The following is a 21609-nucleotide window of genomic DNA, read 5'->3' on the forward strand; positions in this document are numbered from 1 at the left end:
TCCGGTTTTGAGTGCATTCAGTTCCTGCTGTCGCTCACGTGACTGTGCGACCCGGGGAGCGATGGCGGTGCGGCTGGTCGGCTTCCTGGTGCTGCTGGGGCTCGCGGCGCGCGGTCAGTGGCTCCGTGTGCATCCCCTCCGCACTTCAGCGTCGCCCCCGCCTCTGCTCCCTGCTCATCACTTCGCTCTCCGTAGGGCCCGCGCCGGCACGTGCCGGGAAGATGAAGGTGGTGGAGGAACCCAACACATTCGGGTAAGTGTCCCGCGGTCCGGCGGCTTGGGTGCCGGACGTGGCGGACTCCCCTGACATTTTCTTTCCCGTAGGCTGAATAACCCGTTCCTGCCCCAGGCAAGTCGCCTTCAACCTAAGAGAGAGCCTTCGCCTGTGTCTGGTGAGCGCGGGAGGGAACGTGGAGCTGACCGAGGTGCTGACCAAGGGGACGAGGAAAGCCCTCGGCTGGGGGTGGGGGCGGCAGGATAGGGTACCTTGGATGAAGGTCAACGATAATGCATTCGCTGGAGGTTCATGTATTCGTTTGTCAAAATGTGAGTGTTTGAATGCTCGGGAGTATATACTGGAACTGCAATCCCCTTTTCGATCTCCCTGTTGGCGATTACCTAGGGCTAAGCAAGCTCTCTAGTGTTGACCTACATCCTTAGCTTCTGTGTTTGTAAGACGGAGTTTTCCAAATGTAGATTGAAGCTGGCCTCCACTTGGGATCCTAAAGTCTCCGCCTCCTACAAGTGCTGAGACTGTTTAGGAGTTGCAAGGGTGTTGGATGTGAAGCGTCCACTCCAGGTGTGCTTAGCCTGTCTAGATCTAAGGGAATGGAGAGGGCATCAGCGCATCAGAATCCTTTGCCCAGGAAAGCTGGGAGGGAGCTGAGATCCCAGAAGGACTACAGAGAGTGGGACATAGCTGTTGAAGGAGGCTCAGGGCTCCTCAGCATGAAGGGACCTTGGCTAGCTGAGGGCTGCACTCTGGGGATTTGGTGACTCGCTATCTGAGGTGAGGTGTGCTGGACATGCTGGTTTGTAGCATTGATCCCCTGGAGGAGAGGTAGCCACGCTGGAGCTTCTGAAGCTGTATGCAAGGAGCACCTACCAGCCTCCTCCAGCAGTGAACCAGTCGGGCTCAGCTGCCATCACAATCCTTTTCATGTGAAAAAAGACACTTCTTGTGACATTCCTGATAGACACAGGAGTCCAAAGGCCTGCTGCCATCACACTGTGAGCACATGTGTGAGGAGGTGGCATAAGATGTGGGTATTTTCTCCATTGCTCTTCCAAACTAGCTGGTAGCTCCTTGATTGGCTAGGAGGAGGGGCCAGACATTGCCAGGAATCCAGTACTGCAAATATGTTTATTTTAGTAGAGAGTAATATTGGAAAGAAAAAGCGAAGAGTAGAGGCAGTGTGCATAGGCTGTCCCAGACTATAATCCCAGCACTTGGGAGCTGAGGGAAGAGGATCATTAGTTCACGGCCAGGTCTGGGCTACATGGTGAGTTCCATGACAATCGTGGCAGGAGAGAGAACAGAGAGGAGATGGGGAGAGGAGTGACAGAGACCTACTTGGTTGGAGGGTCATTCAGCCTAGGAGACAGGTTGTTATTAAAATGCCTAAATTTACAGGTGTGCTCACTCACATGCCTTGTGGGCATACCCTGTGTTTGGAGGAACTTGTCAGTTTCATTTATGTCAATGTCTTGGTTGTATAATTGTTCATAGTGACTCAATCCTTTTTATTTCTGTAAAATTGCTATCAAATGCCCCAACTTTCATTTTGTTTCTCGAAACAGGGTTTCTCTGTGTATCTTTGGCTGTCCTAGAACTCACTTTGTAGACCAGGCTGGCCGCGAACTCACAGAGATCTGCCTGTTTCTCCTGAATGCTGGGATTAAAGGCGTGCGCCACCACGCCTGACCTCATTTCTGGGTTTGAGTTTTTGCTTTTCCTGGTCATATCAGCCACAGGTTTGCCTATTTTATTTATTCATTTTTTTCTTAAACTTTTAAAATTTTATGTATCTGAGTGTTTTACTTGCATGTATATCTGTGCACTGTATTGTGTGAAATGCCTGTAGATGTCAGAAGGCACTGGATCTCCTAGAACTGGAGTTACAGATGGTTGTGAGGCACCATATGGGTGCTAGAAACTGAACTTGGATCCTTTACAAGAGCAACAAGGCTCATAACCACTGACCTCTCTCTCCAGCCCCCTTGTTCTTACTTTGCATGTTATGTATTTGTGTGTGCCCGTGTGGAGGCCAGAGGTCAGAGCTTGGTGTCTTCCTCTATTGCTTTCCACCTTATTGAGAATCCAGGTCTCTCACTGAATCTAAAGCTCAAGGATTCAGCTAGGCTAGCTGACCAGCAAGCCCAGAGATCTTCCTTCCCCCGCCTCTCCAGCACTGAGATTATAGGTATCCAGCTTTTTATGTGGGTGCAGAGGACCCACACTCAGTTCCTCATGCTTATACAGCGAACACTTTCCTGAATAACACCCCCCAATTACTGTCTGCACCACCACACCCATCCTGCTACAGCCTCCTCATGCCATAAAACCACCATGCTCAGCTTCTCAAGTGTCGGGATTGTTGATCTTTTCAGAGAGCCAATTTTTGTTCTTACTAGTCTCACACAGCTCACCGTGTCTGTTCCACTCCTTCACTTTAGCCTGGCTCACCTCACAGCTAAGGTGCATTTCTTAGGAGAAGCCACATTGAACTCCAGAATATATGCTTGAGCCCCTCAGCTGGGCCTGAAAAAGGCAGTTATTTTTCTAAATAACAAAACCTGCAGGAGAATCAACAGACCTGCCCTAGCGGAAACAGCAAACCACTCAACATGAATTGAGAGGACACCACAGTAGCTGGGGTGAAGATGGGAAGGAAGCTCTCCTATAAAGTAGCTGGAGACACAGGGACTATGGTTAAGTGAGGTTTTGTTTGTTTTTCCCATTTTTTAAAAATATTTATTTATTTATTATGTATACAATATTCTGTCTACATGTGTTCCTACAGGCCAGAAGAGGGCACCAGACCTCATTACAGATAGTTGTGAGCCACCATGTGGTTGCTGGGAATTGAACTCAGGACCTTTGGAAGAGCAAGCAATGTTCTTAACCACTGAGCCATCTCTCCAGCCCTGTTTTTCCCATTTTTGAGACAGTGTCTCACTGTGTAGCCCCGGCTGGCCTAGAACTCACTCTGTAAACCAGACTGGCCTCAGACTTTGAGATCCACTCTGTCTCCCAAGTGTTAGAATTAAAGGCATGTGCTACTAAACCCCACATCAATTTAAATTTCTAAATCCCCATGGTAGTTACATTAAATAATGTAAAAATTTGATTGAAAAATTTAGAAGTCTCAGCCAGTTGTGGTGGCACACACCCTTTGATCCCAGCACTAAGGAGGCAGAGGCAGGTGGATCTCTGAATTTGAGGCCAGCCTGGTCTACAGAGTGAGTTCTAAGACAGCCAGGACTATACAGAGAAACCCTGCCTTGTAAAAAATACAAAAATAAAAAAAAATAAAAAAATCTCAGTGGTAGTAACAAAAACATGGCAGTATTTCAGAAAGAGAATAGGGGCTAGAGAGATGGCTCAGTGGTTAAGATTATTTGCTGCTTTTGCAGAGGACTATGGTTCAGTTCTCAGCACCTACATGGTAACTTAAAACTTCCTGTAACTCCACTTCCAGAGAACCTGACACCCTCTTCTGATCTCCACAGGCACTGCATGTGGTACACATACATACATACATACATCATACATACAAGCAGAACACTGATACATAAAATACATTTTTTTCCCCTAAACAGTGTTTCTCTGTGTAGCCTTGACTATCCTAGAACTCTGTAGACCAGGCTGTCCTGTAAGCGGAGATCTGCCTGCCTTTGCCTCCTGAGTGCTAGGGTTAAAGGTATGCCTCACCACTCAGGAAATAAATAAATCTTAAAACAACAAAAAGACAGCTGGGTGGTGGTGGTGCACGCCTTTAATCCCAGCACTTGGGAGGTAGTCAGGTGGACCTCTCTGAGTTCGAGGCCAGCCTGGTCTACAGAGCATGTTCCAGGAAAGCCAGAGCTACACAGAGAAACCCTGTCTCAAAAAACAAAACAAAAGCAAACAAGATTTCACATAGCATGTGTGGGCCCTGGTTATGTGTCCAGTAGGAGGGAGGAATTAGGCACAGTGGTATGCACCCATAGTTCTAGGTACTCGAGGCTGAGGCAGGAGGATAACTGTAAGACAGGAGTTTGAGGCCCGTCTGGGTAACAAGACAGTTCCTGTCTGTTTAAAAGCAAGCACTGAAGAAATGGACTAAAAGCTCCAAGGCACACCATCTGTCATCTTACTTGTTGATCTAAATGAATTAAACTCTCCATTCAATAGGCAGAGAGTGGCAGGGTTGTTTTTACTTTACTCTGACACTCTTGCTAGCCTGGACCTTAGAAATCTGCTTGCCTCTGCTTCCTGAGTGCTTTTCTTTTCTTTCTTTCTCTTTTCTTTTCTTTTTTTTTTAAGAAAGGACAGCCATTGTATGTTGATAAACAGTATATTTAGCAAGATGTAACAAGCATGTATGACAATGTCTGAGTTCCAAAATCTATAAGCAGACACTCCACTTCTGAGTCTCACAGCCCCCTTATAGGTGAAGGATGGTTTCCTTGGGTATGGAATTCTCTATTGGCTTACAGATTTTTAAAAAGAATTTTATGAGCATTAGTGTTTTGCCTGCATGTCTGTGTGAAGGTATTGGGTTCCCTGGAACTGGAGCCACGGATAGCTATGAGCTGCCATGTGGGTGCTGGGAATTGAACCTGGGTCTTCTGGAAGAGCACAACCCCGAGCCATCTCTTCAGCCCTGGCATATGGACTTTTAAAAACATTGTGTGAGGTTCTTTCTACAGAGTCCCGGCTATCCTGAAACTCACTAGGCTGGCCTAGAACTCACAGAGGTCCACCTGCCTCTGCCTCCAGGGTACTGGAATCAAAAGTATGCGGCACCACATAGGGCTCATTTTACGGATTTTTTAAATGCTCCTTTGAATAGAACATGTATTCCTGTTTCTTTGTATGCCTTGTGGGTTTTGTTGAAAATTGGTTCTTAGAAAAAACAGAATACTCTGTCCATCTTTGCAAACTGGTCCTAAGCTTTGGACTAGTCAGTCCTATTTTTCTGAGGATGCCACATGGCTACTGTCTTAACTTCCCCAAATCTCACTAGCATGCATGCAGACATGTATACACAAACACATATCCCTACCTTTCTTGGCTAGTGGCTGGTTTTACCAGTGTGTCTGCGGTCTAAGTCTACAACTAGGCTCCAGACACTGAGGGCCCCCTCCACAGGAACAGACATGGGAGTCCTGCCACAGATAACCAGTTCTGTGATCTAGACATGGATTATCAGTCCCCAGGGATTAGGTCAGCCAGCATCTGACCATTCCTAATCCCATACGGAAAGGAACTTGGTGCTTTCTGGCCTTGATGATTGGTGCCCCCCGCTCCCTTAGCTTCTAGCTCTAGGTGTAGCAGAGGTTTATGCTTAAGTTGAACTGCTGTGGTGTTCTCCCCCCAGGGCCCCTGCATCTCTTCAGACTTGCTGGCAAGTGCTTCAGCCTAGTGGAGTCAACGTGAGTGCCGGGCTGGTGGGTGGAGTGGGCCCAGTCTGCAGAGCTCCTCATGCTCCTGTGCCCCCCAGGTACAAGTATGAGTTCTGCCCTTTCCACAACGTGACCCAGCATGAGCAGACCTTCCGCTGGAACGCCTACAGCGGTATCCTTGGGTAAGCTGAGCTAGGGCAGCAGTGTCAAGTCTGCTCCTGAGGCCCCCACATCATGGCTTTGCCACCCCTTTTCCCCAGCATCTGGCATGAATGGGAAATCGCCAACAATACCTTCAAGGGCATGTGGATGACTGATGGGGACTCCTGCCACTCCCGGAGCAGGCAGAGCAAGGTGAGGCCCATAGGGGATGTGGGTGGTAGAGAGCTACCCCACCCCCACCAGCCACTGAGGCTCCCTTCCTTCCCAGGTGGAGCTCACCTGTGGAAAGATCAACCGACTGGCCCATGTGTCTGAGCCAAGCACCTGTGTCTATGCACTGACATTCGAGACCCCCCTTGTGTGCCATCCCCACTCTTTGTTAGGTAGGCCTCCGGGTAGGGCTGGGTCCAGGGAAGAGGAGGGTAGGTAGGAGGCTCTGCAATGTTTGGCTCCCGTTGGTTTGTAGTGTATCCAACCCTGTCGGAGGCCCTGCAGCAGCGCTGGGACCAGGTGGAACAGGACCTGGCAGACGAGCTAATCACACTGCAGGTGGGTGCACACTCAGGGGTGTCCCCTTGCCTGCTCTACGAGATACTCCTTCTGCCTCCTCCTCCACCTTCAGGGCTATGAGAAGTTGCTCAGGGTGCTTTTTGAGGATGCTGGCTACTTAAAGGTCCCAGGAGAAACCCATCCCACCCAGCAGGCAGGAGGTTCCAAGGGCCTGGGGCTTGAGACCCTGGACAACTGTAGAAAGGTAGAGTTTGGGGACAGGGGAAGGTTACAGGGTCCCTAATCCTGGTAGCCACCACCAGGGTTTGACTGGGTTGGCATTCTTGTTCAGGCACACTCAGAGCTGTCACAGGAGGTACGAAGACTGACCAGTCTGCTGGACCAACATGGAATCTCCCACACTCAGCCCACAGGTCAGTCTGTCTGCCCTGGTCAGCTGCCAGCCATGCTGGGGCCTGCAGCAGTTGGAGGACAGATCCTCACTTACCACCCATTCTAGCAGAAACCACCCACTCTAAGCATCTGGGTCAGCAGATCCTCATAGATGCTACCTCAGAGCAGCTGCGGGGTGATCCAGGACTACGTGGGAACACCCTGTGATCTAGGCGGCATGAGAGATAAAGAAACATCCTCAGTGGCAAATGTCCTTCCAGAGAGGACAGGTGTGGTCTCAGTGGGGTGCACAGAACTGGTGTGGTGGGGACATGATTTCTTTGGCATCTTCTAGGTCAGGCGGGGTCACTGACAGACACAGGAACCTGCTGGCTAGCCTTGGTTGTGCCCAGAAACACAGACAGAATAAATTTCAAAGTTTTAATTAATCTCATACTGATAAAAAATAACTCCATGAATTCTGTAAACCATTGCATAAATGCTATAGTAAAAAAATTTAAACAAATGTTAACAACTTTAAACAATTCACTAAGTAAATGGGTATGTATTATAAATATGACCTTCTGGATTAAGAAGATTCCATTCACATAACATTCTCAGCTAATTTCTGAAAACAAATGCACACAAAGGCTTCCATAAGTTAATCCACATGCGCATCCATACTGGGGGAAGGTCTGCCAACCAGATACACAAAACTCTGACACCATCATTTACTGTTAATATTTAACACTAGAGAGTTAAAAGACAATAGGCAACAGGACAATGGTGAGCCTCAGTTCCCAGACCATGACCTCACCAGTATGCACATGTGGGCCTTAAACCCATCTCTCTCCTCCTTGGCTCTTCCCACCCAGGATAGACCCTAGGAGCCATAGCTCACAGGAGGTCTGGGATGGATGGGAGAAGTGGCCCCTTCTTTGGTCTTACCCCTGCACACCTATCCTCAGAGCCCAGCCTGATTCCAGAAAAGCAGATGCTCAAGAAAACTCCAGTCACTGGGTGGGACCCTGTAGACGTCCCACAGCAGTCCCATAACTGCCACAGCCCCAGCCTGGAATGTCAGCCCAGGAGGAGTTAGCCAGAATAGCTTACACACACACAACCTAAAGCTTAATGCTTGTAACTGTTACAGCTTGAATGTCCAGATGAGCTATCAATCACAAACATTGTCCTGTTACCACAGAGACCAAAGGCCAATATGGGAAACAAGTGCATAAATATGAATAAAAATAAACAATCTTAAACCATGGTAACAGTAGCACGAAATACACATGATCTAGGTACTGAGCTAATAAATCATTACCACTATAATTAAAAACAAAATAGTCACTAAAACCAGGTCAATAGTTACCTTATTAAGAGGTGGGCTAGCTGCGGAATGTTGAGGATCCACTTCCTTTAATAGAGCTTTTCTACCAGTTTGTCTTGTATTAGAAAATGCTTTTCAATCTCCTACTATATTAATACATTCTAATTTGGTCACTGATAAAAACGTTTTACCTAGTCACTTTGCACTTAAAAAATGCTATTAAAAGTCTTTGGCAAAGCCATGAGAGAAGAGAACCACTTCTAGGCCTGGGCAGAACCTGCAGGTAGGATACCTGCCCTTCCTAGGTCTGCCACCAAAGGCAGGGGTTGCCTGGACAGTTGCCTCCTCCCTAGATTTCCAGGAACAGTCCCAGTTCTTACTATAGAAGGCTGAAAGTCATCACCCTGGACACATTCTCAGCAGGATTTTAGCCATGGGCCTGAGGCCAAGCTGTGAGGGTGCTGCCTTCTCCTTGGAAGCTGCCAGGTGAGCTGCAGCAGAGCTGGGGCTGCTGGTCATGGGATGGATTCTGATCATAACTGGATGCACAGCTCAGGTACCAGGTGTCTGCTAAAGCTGTCCTGGAATCTCTGGATCAGCTAGCAGTGAGTGAGGGTGATCACAGGGGCAGCAGAATGAAGTCTCAGGTTCACAGCCCCTTTGTTCAGCACAAGCTAGGGTGCCCCGGGCGACTCAGGGTACAAAGCACCGTTGCCATTACAGACAAGACATCAGAACACAGCTCCTTCCGAGTAGATCTTGGACTCCTCTGAATGTCTGATTCCTTTGCTGCATTTTTCATTAGCATGAAATTGTCTTTCAAGGGAGAAGAAAAAAACCAAATGAACCAATTCCTTCACTTCTTTTGCAAGGCACAGGCACTTGGAAGTGGCCACGGATCACATAAGTGCATGACAGAGCTCTGGATATCACTCTGTGATACTGGAATATAAAACTCCACCTACATGTGCACCTGCACATGCTTAGGAAAATTAGTTCCTTTCATAAAATTAAGAACATCTAAATGTATATGTGTCTCTCAATAACCACTCTCTGCTTATAAATACTATTTGTCTGCACTTAATTTTAAATGTAAAAATCCTAGGTCTTCACTACTAGATAAATGTTCATTTCCTAAATAGTTTCAGAATATGAAATCTAACGTAGTTACCATTACTATGAGTTAACAACAAACTGATAGGAAACTTCAAGTTCACAGTACACTTATAAAGCTTCATGTTATCGCATATTAAAAAACATGGACCTAGAAAGCAGCTTATACAATTTATAATGTCTAATTAGATTCCTCGGTTTACAAAGTGCTTTGACAAGGCCTGACCTCCCACTGGCCTGGCCACAGCAGCGTCATGACTAGGGGCACCAAAAACATGCCACCTGCCCAGAGGACGGGTGGTGGTACTTCAAAGGTTTTCTGAGAATACCTTGACACCGTTGGTAGGAGATGGTAGGGAAGAAAGAGTAATATGAGAGGCTGTTGGGCAGTGGGCATGAACTCACATCCTGGCGTGGGTGGTACTGGAGGCAAGTTTCGACACTGAAGTGGCACATGGCATGCTGAGGCCTTTGCACTGCTCACCAGGGAAGGAATAGGTCTCGCTCTGGTCACCATGGGAGAGGCTGGCCCTTGCAGTAGGGGCACTCAGGGGTACTGGCTGCACACAGCTCGCATAAGACACGATGCTGGCAGGGCCGGAGGACAGTGCCATGGGCCCTCTCCTGGCAGCCCACACACTGTTTGGCACGAAGCTGGAAGATCACCTGTAGGGAAGAGGTGATGGTGAGTGTGAGGAGCCACAAAGGAGTAAATGTGTAAAGAGTAAATGAAATCCTGAGTAAATGTGTACAGCTGACATGGATATGACTATCAGGGAAGGATAATACCTCGGACCCGTGGGAAACTGGAAAAGCCTTTCAATAGAGGTCTTCTCCAAGTACGAGTGTTTAAAAACATTTGACCAGTATGTGCAAAAATGAGCAACTGCATGCAGCTTCCTCCTCTGGGACTGCTCATGTAGACTCCCCCACCTAGGCGAGCTAACTTGCTGCCTCATCTGCACACACAGTAGACACACTAAGCTGTAGGTTGCTTTGGTAATAGGTACAGCTCCACCTGAGCATGCACAGCCCAGCCGCACCTAGCTTCTCTTTGTGTATGTGTTGTTTCCTTCAGTGTTTATCTTGTCTTCATTCTCTTACTGCCCCTAGTCAGGTCAAGGCACCAGGCTGGTGCGAGGCACACTGGGTAAGGCCAAGCAAACAACCGTATCCCAGGACAGTGGGCCACCAGCTACAGCAGCAGTGTCACAGAAATCCTTTGTGTGTCAGGCCTGGGGTGGACATTTGGCTAGGGGCCCACAGAGGAGAACAGTCAGTAGAAAAGACTTTCCCTTGTGAAACCCCACCCCCGCCAGAGTGCCGGGTCCTGAAGCACAGCCAGTCTAGCCACAGGCAAGGCTGGCAGCTGGGTACCCACAATGGGTGCTAAGTGGGATGCCATGGCTGAGAGTGGCCAGAACCCAGGAAACTATGTTGGAGACAAGGTACATATAGTATTTGGACCTTGGCTATAGTCAACAGGACACATGCAAAAGGCACCAACCAGAGTCCAGGCAAGGAGCCAGTCCTCTTTGCCCTCCCCTGAAGTGACAGCAACTGCCCAGCAGGACTTACCCCATCCACAGCCTCCAGGTCCAGGCGCAGCTGGCTCTGCAGGGAATGCAACTTGGGGAGAGGGATGTCGTTGATGTCACCCAAGCTCCGTAGCCCTGGCAGTGAGGACAAACCCAGGCCCTCTAGTTCTTCCTGCAGCTGCTTTACCTGGGCCTCCACCTCCTCCTTCCTCTGCAGGGCCAACTGCCGGTCACTGTCCGCTACACGGGCTCTCTCCTTGGCCTCCTGAGCCTCTCTCTGCCAGGCATCACAGGCCTAAAACCCAAGATATCATACAGGAGGCAGCCATGCCTGGCTTTCCTCAGGCTTACCTGCCCTGCCTGTGTATCCAAACCCCCCTCTTCCCTCCCATGTCCGGCTCCTCCTTCCCACAGGCTTACCTGCTTCACTTGCTGCCAAGACTCTTCCCACTGCCTGATCTTTCTTTTGGCTTCATCTAGCTGTCGCCTGACCCGTGCCAGCTCAGCACTGTTTGGACTTGCACTTGAGGAAGCCGAAGGGCCAGAGTTCAAAATGGGGGATGGGCTAGGAGAGAAGCTGCCAGAAACAAAGTCCCAGATGCTCCCAGGGACGCCGTTCAAACCTGAGTTTAGGAGAGACAAGGATGATATGGTCCATGCTGCACCCAAGGCCTGAGGTGTCTGCAGGTGTTCTGCCCTTCACTTGGCCACCCACCTTGGTACCCTTTAAGTCACTTGCTCATGACTGCTGAAGATTCAGCTCCAAGACTGCCTAAATGAGGCACAGTTGGCTCAGGAAGATAAGAGTGTGAACAGAAAAAAAGAGTTCCTAACCCCAGCAGTTCACATTCTATAGCAGACCCTGGAGATTCAGAAGAGCTCTAGTTCTGAGGTCATCTCCTGCATGTTAGCTATCTGTTAAGATGGACATCTGGAGACAGGCACATTTCTAAATAGAACATCACGGAAGATGTGAACAGCCTCTTGCTGGCAATATGAGAGCAGAAGACAGAGTCCTGCTGACCTGTCATACCAGTTCCCTCTCATAGCTTGGATCATATAATGAATCCTAGACACTGCCTGCGGGGGCCCCAAGGTAGCTCCATGTATGCCCCACCCAGAGCCCCGAGTGAGCCGGCAAGCAAGACACTGATCTGGAGCATTGTGAGAATGCCCAGCTGTGGGTACCAGCTGTCCCATGGTAGACATGTCTACCATGTCTGTCCACTCATCTACACCACACGGGCTGGAGGGGGTGGTGTCTTTCAAGACACATAACTATGGAGGTGAGAAGCCCCGCAGTCAGAATACCCAGGGCTAGATTGGACACGGCCTGTTTCAGGACCCAGAGCCGGCGGGGAGGGACCCACGCCCAGGCACGCACCTAAAGAGCTGTAAGATGAGGCTGCAGAGCCCAGCGTAGCCGGCTCCGACCGGAGGGGTGGTGGCTGCTGGGGGGGCGTCATAGCCGAGGAGACGAGTGGCCCAGACAGGGACTGGGAGAGCGAGCTGAGTGGGGAGGTGGACAGGGATGAGGACGAGTGCAAGGATGGCGAGCGGGGCAGGGAGCCCGGAATGGTGACGGGTGCTGAGCCTGCCAGCGACCTGGGACCTGGTGGGAGGAGGGAGGCTGAGTGAACAAGGACAGGCAGGGTTTCTGCCACAGAGCCACTTGCCAATGAGCCTGCAGGTCAGTAACTAGGCAGCTAGACACCAGGGAAACCTAGGGACAGGGGCACTTTAGAAGATACCAGAGGAACCAGGCCAGCAAGCAAGTACCACCCACAGGGGTGCAGCTGTCAGGCGCCCCCAACTCAGGGCAGCACTGGTAGTGGTCCTGGCAGAGCCAGGAACCCACCACTAGCAGGGCACTCACAGAGCCACTAGGCTCTAAGATGGGTAGACTTTTTTTGAAACAGAGAAAGTAACTTTCAGGGTGAAGAAAATGATGTAATAATAGAAACCTCTCTATGCCATACAGCTGTTTAAATAATTTATGTTTCCTCATGAGAGGCCCCAGCCAAGTCTAAAGGGTTGCTTTGTCACAACAGAGGTAAACTGAGGAAGCAGCAGGAAACCGAGTCACACAGGCAGGTAGCAGAGGCAAGAAGAGGATCCCAGCAGATGGCTCCCCTCAATCCCTACAGTAAGCCAGGCAGCATGCACGAAGATAAAGGGGCCATTGAGCTTAGTCAGAACTCTCACCTGTCAATCCAAGGTCCTGCTCTTCCAAGTCTTTATCTAAGGACGCGATATTTATGTCACTAAGGTGAAGATCTAAGGCGGAACCTGCGAGATAAACCTGGTGTTACCCACTCACCTCTCACCCAGCACAAACACAAAACCTCTCAGAAGGAATCCCTGACCTCATAACATCAACACCCACCTAGCTAGAGTAAAACAGTCCCTGCCAGCCTCTGCTGGTCAACAAGGCTGCTTTCTCCTCCACAGCCAGGGAGGGGTATTTCATCTGAACAGCCCCTGCTGCAGTGAGACACAGCTCTGGCCCACAAACGTCCTACTTTGTAGGTATGGTTTTGTTTCATTTTCTTTGCTTTTTGGTTTTTAGAGACAGGATATCATGTAGCTCATGACTGGCCTCAACTCAATGCAGCCAAGGGCAACCTGAACTTCTGATCCTCTTGCCTTCCACCTCCAAGTGCTGGGATTATACAGGAATGTACCAGATGTGCTCAGTTGTGTCTCCTTTTACTTCTAACCATTTGTTAAAATTTGACTAAGAAACTACATTTAACTATTAAAAATTTTTACAGGAGGTTAATTCCAATAGGCAAATGGTTCTGAGGCTGTGTAGGCTGAACACATTAAGATAATGAACTCTGACACCTTGAGGTCTTAAGGGAGACAGGACCACCACACTCACCCCAGAAACAGCCTCCTTGTCAGGAGCAGAGGTTGCTGGGTATGGTAGAACACTATAATCCCAGTACTACAGATGCTAAGGGAGGAGGATCACAGTTTGAGGCCAATTTGGTCTACACAGTGAACGTCAGAAGCATGATATGGTCTCACATGCCTCCAACCCCCACAGCCAGAACAGGACTGCCACTCAGGGACCATACAGTAAAGAAGATAGCACTCTGTGCCATCGCAGCCATCGGAGGGAGGAGAGACAGGAGCTGGCTGCCGGAGTATGCCTGTGAGTGGTGTCGCATTCTCAATACAGGCACTGTCAAACCTGAACATGCAGGAAGTTTAAGGAGCCACTGAGCTCAGCCAGCACTCTCACCTGTCAATCCAAGGTCCTGCTCTTCCAAGTCTTTATCTGAGAAGCAATGAACCTGTAGCTCTGATATGTGGCTACTGCCTCTCCTACCCATTCTTCACAGTACATTGGTGCAGTCTATGCTGTGTGGTTCAGTCTTGTCCCCACTGCTGACTAAGGCCCCCCAGTTCCTAAAAACTCTGACTTCAACTTCAAGGTAACATATATACTGGGTGTGGTGGCATATACCTGCAATCCCAGCACCTGGGAGGCAAGGCAGAGAGAATTGTGAGGTCCAGACCAGCCTGGACTATAAAACTAGCCTAGTCTCAAAAATAAACAAATAAAAAGATGCCACAGGTCACATAAACTTTTCCTTAAAGCTCTAGTCTTCCCTTGCTGGTTATAAAGGGCCTCTACCCCATTTCATTTTTGCTGTTGTTGTTGTTTTTGTTTTTTGAGACAGGGTTTCTCTGTGTAGCTTTGGAGTCTGTCCTGGAACTTGCTCTGTAGACCAGGCTGGTCTCGAACTCACAGAGATCTGCCTGCCTCTGCCACCCGAGTGCTAGGATTAAAGGCGTGCACCACCACTGCCTGGGCATAAAAGGGCCTCTCTAAAAGGAGTGACAGCACACAGGCTGTAAGGAAACCTCTCTGTAGCAGGTCAGGATAAAACTCTAGAAGCACAGCTGACGCCATGACAGAGTACCATTCAGAGCTTAAAACCCAGCATGTAGGCAGCAAAATGAAAACAGAGATCTAACCCATCAGAGTTGCTTCTGTAATTCTGGCGAAGTCCCTAAATGTACTACCTTTGCTTTCTGGGCTTTATAGTTTTGCTTCTGGCTAACTGTTCCTGCTCCTTAGTTCTTCAAACTAAGGTGTAACTGAGGTGTGTCAACCAACTCAGGCGTGTCCACCAACCCAGGTGCGTCAACCAACCCAGGTGCGTCAACCAACCCAGGTGTGTCAACTCAGTATGAGTATTTTGTGCTCAAAAGCTCACCCTGAGAAAGGCTCAGGACTGCACTGGATCCTGAACACCCAGTGTAGTCTGCAGCTGGCCAATAAAGACTTCCTATTGGCCAGGCGGTGGTGGCGCACACCTTTAATCCCAGCACTCGGGAGGCAGAGGAAGGCAGAACTACATAAGTTTGAGACCAGCATGGTCTATAGAGCGAATTCCAGGACAGGCTCCAAAGTTACAGAGAAACCTGTCTCAAGAAAAGAAAAGAAAAAAAAAAGACAAAAAAAAAAGACTTTTTACTGACTTAAACTCTTCTCTGGTGGATACCTCACAACACTACCTGCTCCTTTTCTTGCCCTAACACCACATGCCCACATGCCACCCCCAGTCTCATCTCTCAGTCTCTGGGAGAGAATAGGTGTCTCCCAAGAGTAGGCATGCTTCAGGGTCCCTTCTTCAGTGACAGCAAGCTAAGCACAGCTTTCTCTCTATCTCATACCTTCTTCATAGTCCACTGCTGAGCATGTCCCACTAGTCCAGGTCTCATCAGTCTCCAAACCCTGGGTGCTGAACCAGGACATCTGCACAGAGCTGGCCAAAGTAGGCAGACTGAGGATATGTTCCCATCCATCTACACAGCAACCTGCCCTATCCTGCCTCTGCTGTGCCCAGTGCAGAGGCTCCACCCCATCCTTTATACCTGATCTGGAGCAGGGATGTGACAGCCTGGACTGACAGCCTCTGCACCTAAAACCTGGAGAATTAAGTGAGGGACAATTCCACTGCTCTTGTGCCCCTGGAATAATTGCAAAACCTCAATTTGAAGCACTAAGGAACAAAGAAAGGCATGGAAGTGGGAACCTGTCTCCCCTGGATGACTCAATCTGAGCATGTTCTCTGTGGCTCAGCACAGGAGTCCAAGGTGCAGTGGCAGCCTTGACTATACGGAACAGAGGGGCCAAGTTGGGATAGAACCATACTGCAATCAACCCCAAAAAGAAGCCTAGCACAGGGTGTGAGCCACTGTACTGGAACCCCCCAAGGTTTCAGTTAAAAGGGGATATCTGGGGAGCCTCTTGGCCCTGTCAGCCCTATTTCTGACCCAGGGGCTCCCCAACTCTTCTGACTGCTGTTCAGAAACCCACCCTACACCCTAGTCCACCAGGTTCTTGCCTCCAACCTCACTAACCTTCATGTTCTGAATCATACTTAAAGAACCACCTTGGAAATCTAGGTGAGCCTCCTTTCATAAACTACAAGTGCTTGAGGGCCAGGCTATCCCGCCTGGCTCAGAACTGACTCCACCAAATGACCTGAAGCCACCTGGACCTCAGCAGCAACCAGCAGAGAGCTACTGAGTATTGTTCCAGGCATCACCAGTTCCCAATGTCACACAGCACATTCAAAAGGTGCCACAGTCCTCTAGGGTCAGGAATACATAAAGGGACAAACCACAGACTGTAGGAAGGAGTTAAGGGCAAGACAGGATGGTATCTTCCCTATCTGCTGCTAGAGAACAGAGGAGCACCAAGCCACCAGCATACCTCCACTCTGAACTGGGAAAGTTAGGAGGAACTGGGGCGACCTGACCAGGACTTTAGGAACAGGATGCAGGATGGCCACCTTGAGGGCAATAGGGCCCTGGATAAGCAGCACCAAGAAAAGCAAGTCTGTAAGAGTAGGCATGGAAGTTAACCTCCCAGTCTGAAAGGCCTGGTATCCATCCCATTATCTCACTGCGAAAGAGGTACATGGCTTCGGGGAAACATGCACCTGAAGGGACACGCATTTTGAAAGGTACCGGCCTGAAGGGGTGCACACCAAGACGGAGGGGTGCACTCAGAAGGGAAACTACCAGGGGTTCTTCACCTGGGGGTACGCTGGCCGACCAGGACGATCTCAAGGGAGATGCCAGTCAAGGTGGGAAGGGGGGGCACCACGAGGGAGGATTCGAGTGTAGGACAGAAGCCCCCTGGAGACACGCACCGGAGAGAGGGACTCACACCTCGGGAGTTCCAAAGCGCTGAAAAATGAGGACCCACAACTTGGTGCCGGGCTGACGCGAGACCTGCCGGGATCTGCCGTAGCCACTGTCAATGCTGACTCATATCCTCCGCAGCCCCAGAAGGGCTGCCGTCACTGAGGATTCAAACCTGCCTGGCTCGCGCTCCGCCCTCACCAGCCGCTGGCCCTGCCTGCGTGCAGGCCCCGCCCACTCCCGCTGTGCACCCTGTCCCCCGAGCACCGGCCACGCCCCCACAGCACCTGCTTACCAGGTGTGCTAGAGAGGGCACCATTTATGCCTGACTAGTGAGGCAGGAATGGACGATGGGGGAAGGGGAGAGGAATTGGGAGGGTGCCAAGCAGAGGGAGCACTCATGGGCTCAGTCCCCCATGGACAAGAGCTGGAGGCGTGTTCACTCTTGACTACCAGAACTAGCACGCTTCCCACTTCCCTCCCCCGCATCTCTTAAATGTGCAGGCCCTGCACTTGACTTGATTTAAATTAAAGGAAAACCCACAAAGACAGTGCCCTCCAGTCTACCCCTCCTCCTCATCAGCCCTTTAACACTGAAAAAGAACTAGAGTGAGGGCTAACCCATGGGGAGGAGGCATGTGGGTCAAGCTGGTTATTGGGTAGAGGCAGGGATTGCCCCTGTGCCTAGGAACCGTGAATTCCCATCACTGGGAAGACAGCCCACTGACTTCTTGTGTCTTGTGTTCTGATATATAGTATGGGGAGTCTCAAAAGTGATCCTCCTGCCTCAGCGTCCCAAGCCCTGAGATTACAGTACCCAGCTAGTTGACTTTTGAAGGGATTCACAGTGAAAAGAGGAAATGCTCACTGTTTAAACTGGGAAGCAATAACTACAATACACTGTAAATGAGGACAGGTGGCTTAATCAACTTGAGGCCTTGGATTCCCTTCCAAGGGAATTTTTAAAATTTTTAAACAAATTTTAAAAATGCATTTCGCAACTTTCTGACTCTGGCTGAGGCCATGCACTGCATAGTAAATAATGGCCAGAAGAACTATCGCAAACAGGCTGACACCTGCTAGCCTGAAACACCCGCAACTCAGGACTTCCTAAGATACTTCCCATGTTTGTTGCACCTGGTCAACCTTACACCTTGGTGAGCAAGTGCCCACACAGTCTGCTTGTTCTGGGATGGGGATCTAACTTTCCCTCAACATTCTTCTGTTGTGTACCCTCTTTATTTTTACATTAGAAACACAGAGGCGTGGGAGGAGCCTCAGCAGCACATTGACCAGCTCCAGGACTCCTTAGCAGTCCCCACGTAGTACAGGACTGTCTTTAATGTCCCCTGAGGACAGTAGAGGGACGCCTCCTCTGCCAACACTAGTGACATCATTCCCAACCTGCATCTGAAGTAGGACTCTAACAGGTCTACACGGGTAGAGCTTGTGCTGTCTTGTGAGACGGCTAGTGACACATCTCTATGTCCTCTAGGCAGGGCTTGCCACTTTGGTACTTGTACATCAACATGGACAACTTGACTCTGGGTCCCTAGGCAGCACGACCTGCTTCAAGACAGTCCCACATCTCTGAAGTCACCACAAATGCCATTCTTCTGTGTATCTCCCACGGTCAGGACAAGATACAGGCTTCGGGGCTGGAAGGATACCTCAGTGGTTTAGAGCACACCGGCTACTCTTCCAGAGGACCCAGGTTCAATTTCCAGCACCCATGAGGCAGCTCACAACTGTCTCTAACTCCATTTCCAGGGACATCAATTCCCTCCTTCTGACATCCACAGACAATGAATGCACACAATGCAGACATACGTTTAGGCAAAATTCTCATATTCATATATATATATATAAAACAAATGACATCTTTTTTTTTTTTTTTAAAAGCTGGGTGGTAGTGACACATGCCTTTCATCCCAGAACTCAAGAGGCACAAGCAGGCAAATCTCTGAGTTTCCGCCTGGTTTACAAAGAGTTCCAGGCCAGCCTTGACTACACAGAGAAACCCTGTCTTGAAAAACCAAACTGAACCAAATCAAACCAAACCACAATCAAGTCAGTCTTGGGCCAACTAGGCCCTGGTGACCATGGATGCAGCAGCTCAGAGCATGCTGCCTGTGATCACGGAATGCAGCAGCTCAGAGCATGCTACCTGTGATTCACAAGTACCTGTGTACATAGGAGCGCCGGGCTCCCTCACTCCTCTTGGTCTAACCCCATTTACTTAACTCATCCTGGCCTTGGTGCCCAGGTTCTTGGCTCCTGTTCAGACACTGATACATCACTGGTGCTCCCGCAGTGAGTGACTCCCAGGCACTAAAAAATCCACAAAGCTGGCTGCAAGTTGACAGCTAGCTGTTTACTTGCTCCAGGCTCCACTACAACTCTCCTCTCGACCCTGTCATCCTCCACCTTTAGTTCATTGTGGTTTCCATCTCCACTTCTCACTAGCCTCCTCATTTTCCCATGGCCTCTGAGACAGAGGGTCCACTTGCCATGACTCTTTGGTGTTTTCTGTATTATGTGACGTGGGCTCCACATATCCTGCAGTCCCAAGTAACACAGTGACCGTGTGAAGAGCTGAGAGGAAAGAAGTGTTGTGACTTACCTAGGACTGCCTCCACAGTGTTGCCAGCTGGATCCAGTGGGAGGGCACGGGCAGGAAGGGTAGGTAGAGCGGTGGGGGAGGAGCTACCTGAGCCAGTGCTGGATGCCAGGCTAGATGCCACACTGGAGCTTATGCTGGGGGCCAGTGGGTGAACCACTGAGAACACAGCAAGGTGGTTCTGTTCAAAAACACAAACAATATGAGCAGGTGCTGCTGGGAGCACAACAGCAGAGACACTGCAGACGGATGGACTGCCCACTTCCAGAGCAGCACACGAGGACAGCAACATCTCGGGCTGTTGCAGACGGGTGGGAACTGCTTGCCAGCATGCATTGACCATGACAGGCTGTCTTGCTGTCACTCCGGCAAACAGACATGGAAAGTGTCTGCTGACATAAAAACCTGTGACAGGCCAGGGGCTGGGCGTTTGCCCAGCCTTCTCCCCAACCTCCCAGGAGCCTCTGCACCCGTCCCCAGTTCTTACCCACCCAGTGGCCAGAAAAGTGAAACTGAGAAAAACTGATAGATAATAGATAAAAACAAGTCATATGATACCAAACATGTGGCCAGGCTAGATTTGGGGAACAAAGCAGCAGAGCTGGGGGCCCTTGGCATGTCTCAGTGCAACAGACACTTTCATCAAAATCAAACCTGTTCACATTGAGAAAAAGCAGCCCATGTATCCTGGGCCTCACCAAACCCCCCTGAGACATCCCCATATGTCCTGCAAAGGTAGCCAGAGACCCCACACTTTGCCTGGGCCAAAGAAAGGACAGGTGTTCTCTATCAGCAAGTCACAGATACTGGCCATGGGCAGGAAGAAACTGTTACCAGCATGAAGGGTACCAGTTCTCTATAAATGATAAGATCACACATCACAGCTGGAAATCAACAGCTTAGTGGTAACCCCATCACACGGGTACCAGGTACAGAAGCTATAGGCACCTGTTGTTAGTGTTCAGGCATCTATACTGGCCTGCCCTTGGGGTCCTGACAGGGTACGTCCTTAGCTGCAGCCACTAAGAGCGCCTCCTGTGCACATTCACTAGGGTCCCTTTTAAAAGCTGGGCCTGCCCCCTACCTCTCTGCCCCACCTCTCCCTCTTTCACCTCTCTTGCCCCCAGGGACCAGTCTCTGCCTCCTTCTCTGCCCCTTCTCTCTCCTCTTCCAATGAACCTCTATGTGAGCCTTGTTGCATGGTGTGACTTCTCCTCATGGTGTTTTTAAATTACAACACTGGGTTCCCTGATCAGGAAAGGCTCTCCTGGCACTTCCTCCCGCCTGCTGGCAGTCTGGGCATGCCAGGACCCGGGTACCTGGTTCACACATGACAGCCTCGCTTCTTCAACTAATGGATCACTGGGGCCCTCCATCTACCACCAGCATGGTTGATGAGCCCCCTCTTCTCCACCTCTGGCCATTTCCCATGAGTGAGGACTTCTCTCGAGCCTGGCTTCTCACCTTTTGGCCTCGTTAAGCACTGGTACCAGGGAACCATGGCTCTTTTAGGCTCAGAGCCCTGAGCCCCTGCTCTGCTTGACAAATCATTGAGGCAGCCTGTGCCTTCTCGAAATCAATCCTCTTTGAATTCCTGGAAACTAGGGATTATAGACCCTTGGGTCTCACTTATCTGCCTCATTCATGGGAACTTTGGTATCATCTATACCTCCAGCTTTAGCACTCAGTGCCCGATTTAAGGGCTTCTAAACTCATCTGTCTTTGCAGTTAAGATCTGGCCCAATTATCCCTTAGATATCGCTTTCTGATCTGCTCTCTTCCACCTTCAACAAATCCGTTTTCTCATTCGCTGATGGCTTTGCTTTTCATTCAGTACCAACAATGGGATCTCTGGCAGGGTTATCCACCCTGGATATGAGACTTCCTTTCTCAAGCACAGTCTTCTCACCTTCTAGCTTTCCTCAAAATCCTGGCACCAGGTGACTTTGCCTCTCTTGGGCTCAGAGCTTTTGGCCCCTGTTCTTACATGACGACGTACTGAAACAGCTGTGCCCACTCTGTCTGGATCCCTGGGATGCCAATGTGTCAGGCCCATGTATCTTTCTCTATCTTCCTCCGCCTCATCCTTGGGAACCATGTCCTACACCTCTTCGCTCCCATTGGGATGTCTTTTGAAGACCCACTGATCACTCCTTTTAATCAAATCTGGCCTCAGTATTCCT

General features: G+C 49.8%; 2 protein-coding genes across 8 annotated transcripts in view; one reads left to right on the forward strand and one right to left on the reverse strand.

The window, feature by feature from the left end:
• The first annotated feature begins 1 nt into the window (after position 1).
• Gnptg (N-acetylglucosamine-1-phosphate transferase subunit gamma) lies at positions 2-7108 on the forward strand. Of its 2 annotated transcripts, none has more exons than XM_048436152.3 (11): positions 2-113; positions 196-253; positions 325-392; positions 5586-5640; positions 5709-5792; positions 5871-5964; positions 6041-6155; positions 6239-6321; positions 6395-6526; positions 6614-6695; positions 6782-7108. In XM_048436152.3, the coding sequence occupies exons 1-11, from the start codon at positions 62-64 to the stop codon at positions 6880-6882; spliced, it is 924 nt and encodes a 307-aa protein (XP_048292109.3). In that variant the 5' UTR covers positions 2-61; the 3' UTR covers positions 6883-7108. The 2 variants fall into 2 exon arrangements, with proteins under 2 accessions (XP_048292109.3, XP_048292111.3); XM_048436154.3 differs by having other exon boundaries at positions 6785-7108.
• The window catches only part of Unkl (unk like zinc finger), a 41677-nt gene continuing 27149 nt past the window's right edge, over positions 7082-21609 (reverse strand). For 3 of the 6 annotated variants that reach the window (XM_085694768.2, XM_085694767.2, XM_085694770.2), the window contains 6 exons: positions 19430-19607; positions 12841-12924; positions 12020-12247; positions 11056-11258; positions 10676-10930; positions 7082-9763 (listed from right to left, as the gene is read on the reverse strand). In XM_085694768.2, the coding sequence (XP_085550894.1) occupies positions 9608-9763; positions 10676-10930; positions 11056-11258; positions 12020-12247; positions 12841-12924; positions 19430-19607 (1104 nt within the window). In that variant the 3' untranslated portion in view covers positions 7082-9607. Of the gene's footprint in view, positions 9764-10675; positions 10931-11055; positions 11259-12019; positions 12248-12840; positions 12925-16831; positions 16958-19429; positions 19608-21609 lie in introns of those variants that run through there. The other 3 variants (XR_015003518.2, XM_048436150.3, XM_085694769.2) reach the window with 3 other exon arrangements.

Source organism: Myodes glareolus, chromosome 9 (genome assembly GCF_982192425.1).
Source record: "Myodes glareolus chromosome 9, mMyoGla1.1, whole genome shotgun sequence".
Lineage (NCBI taxonomy): Eukaryota > Metazoa > Chordata > Mammalia > Rodentia > Cricetidae > Myodes > Myodes glareolus.

What these genes read in the sequence shown, in the direction of transcription:
- Gnptg (XM_048436152.3), top strand. Translation starts at nt 62, where the DNA reads ATGGCGGTGCGGCTGGTCGGCTTCCTGGTGCTGCTGGGGCTCGCGGCG. An exon ending in ACGAGCTAATCACACTGCAG is followed by an intron (nt 6,322 to 6,394) that starts GTGGGTGCACAC and finishes CTCCACCTTCAG; the next exon opens with GGCTATGAGAAGTTGCTCAG. An exon ending in CTCCCACACTCAGCCCACAG is followed by an intron (nt 6,696 to 6,781) that starts GTCAGTCTGTCT and finishes CACCCATTCTAG; the next exon opens with CAGAAACCACCCACTCTAAG.